The sequence below is a fragment of the Lactuca sativa genome, chromosome 3, assembly GCF_002870075.4.
Source record: "Lactuca sativa cultivar Salinas chromosome 3, Lsat_Salinas_v11, whole genome shotgun sequence".
NCBI classification, from domain to species: Eukaryota; Viridiplantae; Streptophyta; class Magnoliopsida; order Asterales; family Asteraceae; genus Lactuca; species Lactuca sativa.
In genome coordinates, this window is record NC_056625.2 from 296,225,902 (window position 1) to 296,234,366 (window position 8,465).

The 8,465-nt window shown below is 36.4% G+C and overlaps 1 protein-coding gene across 1 annotated transcript; it reads right to left on the minus strand.

Annotated features, from left to right (window-relative positions):
• Window positions 1-3,893: 3,893 nt before the first annotated feature.
• Window positions 3,894-5,998, minus strand: LOC111878227 (pectinesterase 2). Its single transcript, XM_023874733.3, has 2 exons — window positions 4,973-5,998; window positions 3,894-4,850 (listed from the first exon to the last, which is right to left on the minus strand). The coding sequence occupies exons 1-2, from the start codon at window positions 5,832-5,834 to the stop codon at window positions 4,174-4,176; spliced, it is 1,539 nt and encodes a 512-aa protein (XP_023730501.1). The 5' UTR covers window positions 5,835-5,998; the 3' UTR covers window positions 3,894-4,173.
• Window positions 5,999-8,465: the final 2,467 nt, after the last annotated feature.

Genomic DNA, 8,465 nt, shown 5'->3' on the forward strand with positions numbered 1-8,465 from the left:
TTCGGGAAGAGAAGTAGAATATTGACAGGATCGGGGATGAGATCACCAGATTTGTTCCGGATAGTCTTAGATTGTTGACTCATCTTGGTCGGGTATGGGTTTCTATGTCTTGTGGGTAAGACATATTGTGTTTGAGAAGGCTCATAAGTCTCACTTTTCTATCCATCTAGTGTCCACCAAGATGTACTGGGATATGATATTGAGCTATTTGTGGTCGTGTATGAAGAGGGAGATCGCCTGTACGTGGAGAGATGCTTGACCAAAAGTGCCCATTTCCTGGCGATTCGGGAGACTTCTTCGGCCAAGAAGTTGGCCGATGTGTATATTCGCGAGATCATTGCTCACCATGGGGTTCTGGTCTCCATTGTCTCAGACAGTGATGTTCGGATCACCTCCCGTTTTTGACAGAAGTTCCATGAGGAAATGGGCACGAGGTTGTACTTCAACACAACATATCATTCGTCGACCAACGGAGACAGTGGTCGGAGGATATAGACCCATGAGGATATGTTACAGGCCTGTGTCATTAATTTTAGTGGGAGCTGGGACTCCTACCTACCTCTTGCGGAGTTCTCCTACAACAAAAGTTTTCACTCCAACATTGGTGCTCCGTCTTTTGAGCTCTTGTATGGGCAGAGATGTCGTATCTCAGCCTGCTGGGGTGAGGTTGGTCATTGGGTTATTGGGTGGACTAAGGTGGTCCTTCAGATTATGCAATTGATTCAGCAAATCAGGTAGAGATTGTAGACTGCTTAGAGTCGACAGAAGAGCTATGCCGACCGGTGCCGATCCGATTTGGAGTTTTAGTTCGACAACATGGTATTAATGAAGGTCTCCCCTTGGAAATGTGTGATTCGCTTTAGGAAGAGGTGGAAATTGGGTACCTAATATATTGGGCCATTATGGATTATTTCCAGGGTTGGCAAAGTCACCTCCAGATTGGATCTTTCTGAGGAGCTCAGTCTGATTCATAGCACTTTCCATGTTTCGCAACTGCGAAAGTGCGTATTGGATGAGGATGCGGTAATGTCTTTGGATAATATCCTGGTTGATGAACGCCTGAATTATGTTGAGAGACTAGTGGCTATTCTGGAAAGGAAAGTAAAGTTTTTGCGTAGCAAGGAATTACCTTTGGTAAAGGTATGACAACAACATCGGAGGAGCTCCGAGTGAACCTGGGAGCCGGAGGTTGAGATGCAGGAGCATCATCCATATTTGTTCTTTGTAGCAGACTCTGAGCATGAAATCTAGTTCAAGTGGGGGAGAGGTTTAACATCCCGGGTTTCAAGTATTTTCAAATCCTTCCTTTAGTTTTAACTTATGTCATTTTGGTCCTTGGATTGTAAGGATGTAGCCCTAAAAAGCCCTTATGGCAAAATGGTAATTTTGGAGCAGGAGGTGTAAGTTAAGCATACATGTAAGTACACTATGAATACTAGGGCGTGTCCTAATATGTTGGGCGTACACATATGTACGTTAGGTGTACACATATGTACGATGGGCATACTTATGTCCGAGGGAAACCCTAATTTTTAGGGTTTGAAGGGGTATTTAAACATCTTTATGGATCATTTAGCCTCATCCTTTCATCCTCCAAGACCTTGAGTTGTTTTTGGAAAATCCTAACCCTATAAGAGAGTGTTTTGAGCTAAAAGTGTATTCTTTGTGTGCTTAAAGAAGAATGAGTTGCATCAAGGAGATTAGAAGTTGAAGCAAGCTTATGGATCTAGGATCATCACCTTCTTGGGAAACTCTAGAAGGTAAAAGGTTGCTAGCTTTATGCTTTGTTTGCTTGGATCTCATTTTGGTAGTTTTATGATGTTCTTCTTGTCCCAAAAGTCCCATTGTTATTCATTTTTGTGTTTTGGATGTATTGGGTTGTCCTTTTAGACCATAGGAAGGGTTCTAAGCCATAAAAATGAGGTCCCTTTTGCTACTTTGGCTCCATGCTTCTTATAGAAGGTTTTAATGGATTAAGACCATGTATTAAGGACTTTTTGGACGTTTAAAGTCATAAAGTTGGAGACTTTATGACTCCGAGGTGCACTTGGACCATGGATATGAAGTTTTGTCTTAAGTGCTTAAGCCATTAAGCACTTAATGAAGTTTTGGGCTCTACGAGGTTGTGCTTGCATAGAAGGGAGCATGCCCCGTGTGCTCGGTCAACGTCCCCATAATATAGTCAATGCGAGGCTTGCATACGCTGAGTGTACCTCCAGAGTACGCCCCGTGTACTCGCATGGTTCAACCATTTTTGAGTTAACTCGACTGGGTTGACTTGGTTGCATTGAATCGGCTGGGTTGACTCAGTGGATTTATGGGTGTGGGAGGAATGAGGGTTGAAGGGCCTTTTATACGAAAATTTTAGAATGTGCCCTGCTCCCCGAACACCTGCGCACCACGCCCAAGCATGTTCGGCAAGGGTGCCTCCTAAACTTCAAACACGTGGCAACTTTTGGTCCATTTATTCAGGGAAAAATCACAAATCTTTAAAAATTCATATCTCTCTCATAAGATCTCCATTCTTGACGCTCTTTATGTCCACACGTAGGTATTTCTGAGTACTACAACTTTCAGTTAGGCTGCGTCGGTTAATTCTCGTTATCATAAATTTAACATCCTACAAAGATTATATTGCTAACGACTGTGTAAAATTGATAAGTTCTTCCTACGGATTCCATTCTCAACTGCCTTTATATCAACAAAATGATATTGATGCGGTATTTAACTTACATTTATATTACTTTTCCTAACAATCTACCGATCTTGATTTCAGTTTCTATGTCGCACACTCTTGTGTTGAAACTTGGAACAATCATAACTTCTTTATACAAAGTCAGATTTGGACGTTCTCTATATAGATGCTCTCGATTTTATGACAAGTGCGACTTTTGTCTAGATTTTTTAGGCTAATAAGCAATCTATCTACATACAATTCACTTCTTACGATATGTTGCGCCGTATTGATTAACTCGCGAAACTTCGAAAAATCATAACTTCTTCTTACGAAGTCGGATTTATGCGTTCTATATATCTATGGAAATCATATAGATGTTTCCTACATGTTTATGTCGATTAATTTTGTTCAAGAGCAATATATATTTATTTTGTATTTTATAGTAATTACAATCTATAATAGTAGTAAAAATGAGGTGTTACATATTGATTTATTTATACACATTTAATTTTAAAAATAAAATTAGCATTGTATTGTGGAAACCCACACCATGTAAATTACAAAATTTTGTTGCAGTTTGGCAAATCTGATGTGACGTCTACATGAACCATAAAAAGTGTCGCACCACTCTCTTTAGCATAACCATATAGTTCCTCTAGCCTAACCATATAGTTAAGTGTTGACTTTTTTATTCTTTACAATCTATCGTGTCTACCAATTTTGTTAAATAGATATTAAAGGATCAAGAAGTTGAGACTATCCCACTTGGCTAATATGGAGGTTCTAATATAACTACTATTTTGGAAGTTTTGGGTTCAATCCCAAGCAGAGGAGATTTATATTTATTAACCGTTAAAAAAAAGATATTAAAGGATCAATTCATTGTTTTCTAATTTCTCTTTATTTTCTTATTTCTTACTTAGGCATCTCCAATACATTAAATCGAAGAAGAATTGTATGGAATGACAAGTAGGAAAGAAAATGTACAAATTCACTTAAATTCTTAAAAATTTCATATATTTTCATTTCAATTCTATTGGACCATTCAACTTACACTTTCTTTCTTTTATATTATATTCACATTTATTCTATTAAACTTTTATATAACTTCCATATAATCTTATATTTTAGTATTGACAAGGTAATATACTATATCAAATCATTATTAATATCACATAAAACTTATATGTAATTCAGAAAAAAAAATTGTAATATATACTATATCAAATCATTATTAATATCATATAAAAATTATATGTAATTCAGAAAGAAAAAAAAATACAATGGCATAGCACCCTACATACAAATTTAGAAGGGGCGGTGACCCCAGTCTGTTGGGCCTACACTTGACCTTTATTTAAAAAAATAAAACTATTTTTTACTTATATTTACCACTGTCATTGGCAAATACTAGAAGTACACACCAGAAATTTTCCTCTGGGTCCTCTTTGACTATTATTAAGTAGTAATCAATTCAAAATAGATCAATAATTTGCTTAAAGCCCAGAAGTGAAGGGAACGCCTGTAGGCGGCAACCAAGATCCACCGCTGATGAAACTCTGGACGTCAAACTTTGACGCCTCGGTGGCGCTAGTGATAACATGGTAGCCTTTCCAGTTTACCCTATTAGCAGTCGATGAACCAGGGCCCGTGTTCATATACTCTCCATAATACAACGTATTAAGCGCGAAATTACCACTCCAAGGATACCAACCCGCAGGGTTCACTATACTATCAAGGTACGTTTTGAGATAAACAGTCCTCGAATATTCCTTCCACGGTCTACCAAGATAAGTTTTAACCCCACTTAAACTTGAAGCAGCCGCGACACGAGAATCATGAATCGAAATTCCAGTGTTTTGATTCGGATCAGTCCGACCTTGTGCTGTCAAAGTGTTTATCTTGTTCGGAGGATTACGAGCATATATGTTGCAGTTTTGTAATACCACAGCAGCGTTGCCAAAAATAAAATCAACAGTGCCATATACGTTACATTCTTTATAAAACTGTCTGTTGGAGAGAACGTAGAGAGTATCTTGGTAGCCTTCGAAGCTGCATTGATAGAACACCGATAGATCCGAAGCACTACGAAGGGCAACCGCTTGATGGTTTTGTGGCCCTGCTGTGTTTCTAATAGTGATACCACGACCGATAAATCCATCTCCTACAATTGCTATATTATTGAAGCAATATTTATTATTAGGTGAAACGTTACTTCAAATAAAGTTTTATAGACTTTTAAGTGTGTAAACATGTGGGAAAATAGATTAAAAAGTTAAGTTTTGGTGTGCTTACCGAAGGTCGCTGAACTAAAAGAGGTAGCACCTCCTCCAGCACTTTTACTACCGGTTATGATAGTTTTTCCAATACCATCTCCTACTAGCATTATGTTGTTCAATTTGGATCCGATCTGAACTATTTCATTGTAAGTGCCTTGTTTAACATATATAACATACCCCGACTTTGCAGCCGCTATAGCAGCTCCGATGGTCTTATAACCACTAGAACCGTCTTGAGCCACCACAATGTTAGCGTTTGGAGCGGCGTTTGATGATTGTAATAGCCTCCGAACACCGGGCTTTACCCAAGTAGGGAAACCTTTCCGATATCTAGGCTCGTAGTTCTCTGTAGATCCTCCTTTGTTCATTGCCAATGTATTGCTAATTAAGGCGGATAAATTATTGTTCATTAATGGTAACAAGTATTCACCGCTACCCACCTCCTCGAATCCTGTCTTACACGTCTCGAGATTCGTAAGAGCTGTGCTAAGCCAGGTCTGCCTTTCAACCTGACTACACTTCCTTTGAGGATCAATAGTCATGTTGATCCTATGAACAGTGGTTTCGTAAAGCTCTAGGCAATCTTGCCATGCAACCTTTTCATGCTTGTTGCGACATTTCCCTCCAAGCGATCGAGTATTCACCTCGGCATTTGACGCTTTCTCTAAGGTAAGTTTCAATATCGCGTTGATGAAATCAGGTTTTTGCTTTATCGGACCTAAATTCGGTTTACCCGCGAAGAGGTACTCGCATGAGTCCGGATGAGGTGTTTGGCTGCACCATGATCTTATTTCAGATTCGGTCAAGCCATGCACCCCTGGAGAGACAAGAAGGAACAAAGAAAAAATCAAGGTTGCGAAAAATGAAAATATGGTCATGCTAAGAAAGCAAGTTTGTAGGGGAGAGAAACGTTTAAGAGCTAGTTTTTGTTGTGCGGAGTCTTTGCATGCAAAGGACTACTTTATATAGAAGTGGTGTATAACCTAACGGCTCTACCTTCCTAAGTAGTCAGATTCGTTACTTTCTGTAACGTAGTATCTAATCATTTGGCCAAATATGTATATACGGGTTCGAGTACCCTTTGTCAAAAGAAAATAGAACAAGACAAGGCTTTCACATGCACACAAGTCACATTCATCAATTAATCCAGTCTAAAACAAGTGGCTGCTTTTGCATTTGGAACTAAATATCTACTTTATCATAACCCAACTGTAAACAGCTGCCTTACATGCATATTTCAGTTACTCACCAATGTTGTAGACAACAAACCGTGATATCTACAATAGAATTATTATATGAAAAACTAATAGGCCATTTCATAAACTTTAAACTAGCATATGTAGTCTACGATTCTCTAATTTTTTGTATCCACTAGATGAAATAGTATCAAGACGGCGTGCATGGCAGAGAAATTGGTGTGCCCAAATAATTGCATCACATGGAGTTCTATTAAATATAATTACATAGTGTGAATGACATCGATGTCACTCTATCATATGATAGAACATTTCGGTATTGTTGTTTTCGTATGAGTTAAAAAAGTACTATTTCTTATTATCGTATGTTAGAAATAGAAATTATCTGCCATGATTTCGTGTTGTGTCACATTAATATTCTGAAGTATTAATCTTATTCCACAAGCAAGGTCTAGAAATAGGCTTTTTACATGTAGCTTCCCTCATTTCATAGGGTTTGGTGCAAAATTAAGGCTAGCGTTTCATTTTCAAACGTATTACTACCATTTGTCAACAAAAGCAAAATAAATTATGAACGCATCGCTGCTCAATGGATAGATAAATCTTATATATACTATTATATATACTAGTTTTGAAACTCGTATATTATACGGGTTAATTAAAACATAATGTTAAACAAGAACGATTATATGAAAAGTTTATTTTGAATTTGAAATATAAAATAATTAAAAATTATGAAAAAAAAACGTGCAAAAAATAATTAATTAAAATTATGTGTTTAATTGTTAGACCCGTGTACTAAATGAGTTATTATAATAAAATGTTAAATACAAATGTTTAAAGTGTAAATTTATTTGAAATTGAAATTGAAATTTCAAATTTGAAATTAATAGTTATTATAGTATGTTTAATTTATGGAAACTAAATTAATGATATAATGTAAATGAATAATGAAGTAATTGACAAGTGGAAAATAAATATATTTCAAAATTATGACAAAATGACATGTGGCCAAATAAATGAGAGAATGACAAGTGGCAATAACATTTTCATTTATTAGGGTATATATATATATATATATATATATATATATATATATATATATATATATATATATATATATATATATATATATATATATATATATATATATATATATATATTAGGGGTGTTGTTAAATTGACATCGTTAGACATTTTATGAACATTTTTATTAAAAATCAATCTATAATAAACTATTTATTATTTACTTTTTAAAAAAAAAACAATATAAATTCAATAAATAAAAAAACCTTACAAATCAAATAGAGTGTCTAAATCCACCAACAAATGATAAAAAAATAATTTTTCAAATCAGTATTTAAACAATTAATAGCGACCATCTAAAAGCATTGGATTTTTTGTTTAAAAAAAAACACTATATTCTAGTCCATTTATCTAAAAATTGTAATTTTTTTTATAAATATTATAATTTTCAAGGTCTCCTAATTGACCAATTTCTTGTTGGTAATTACTGGTGCCGCCACTAAAACATTTTTCCTTTAGATCTTTTTTTCCTTTCTTTTCAAGATTACCCGATTTCGAGCATCTTTTTTCGGGAATTTATTCTGAGGAACACTTCGACGTCACCAATAACCACCCAGACTACCACTTGCCACCGCCAGTTTCAACCTGTAACACCTTGTTCCGAATCGTTTAATAATTCGGACCGTGATCCGATGACCGATTATCATAAGGCTTAAGGCCTTTGGGAAAATGACTTAGACCCCTTTGAGTGTGGATAATGTAGGTTGGATGATCTGGGAGTTCGGTTGTGTTTTGGAGTCCAATGGTATATCGGTAAAGTGTCAGTTCAAGTCTTTTATAGATTTTGGACTTTTGTTCGAAATGTTTTATGGCGAATGGGAGTTAACAGAAGTGTAGAGATTCTCATTATATTTTCGTGGATATAAAGATCGTCAAAAACGGAGCTAGAACAAAGAAGTGATGGCTTTCGGAAGTTGGTGGCTTTAAGTTAAGCCTAGTACGCGGGGCGTACATAGGTAGTACGTCGGGCGTACTTGTAACTTGGTTCACACATTGAAAAACATTTCACATAAAACATTTATCAGAGTTCATTCCCAGAAATCACACATTGCAGAAAGGCATAGGTGGATGCGCTGCAACCGTCCCGAGCTCCTTTATCTGAAAACTAGAGGTACCTAAAACCAAAACAGAAAACCGTAAGCACGAAGCTTAGTGAGTTCCCTAAATACCACATACCATACATATCAACATACTGCCTAGCATATCTGGGTGTTGGCCTACCCATTTG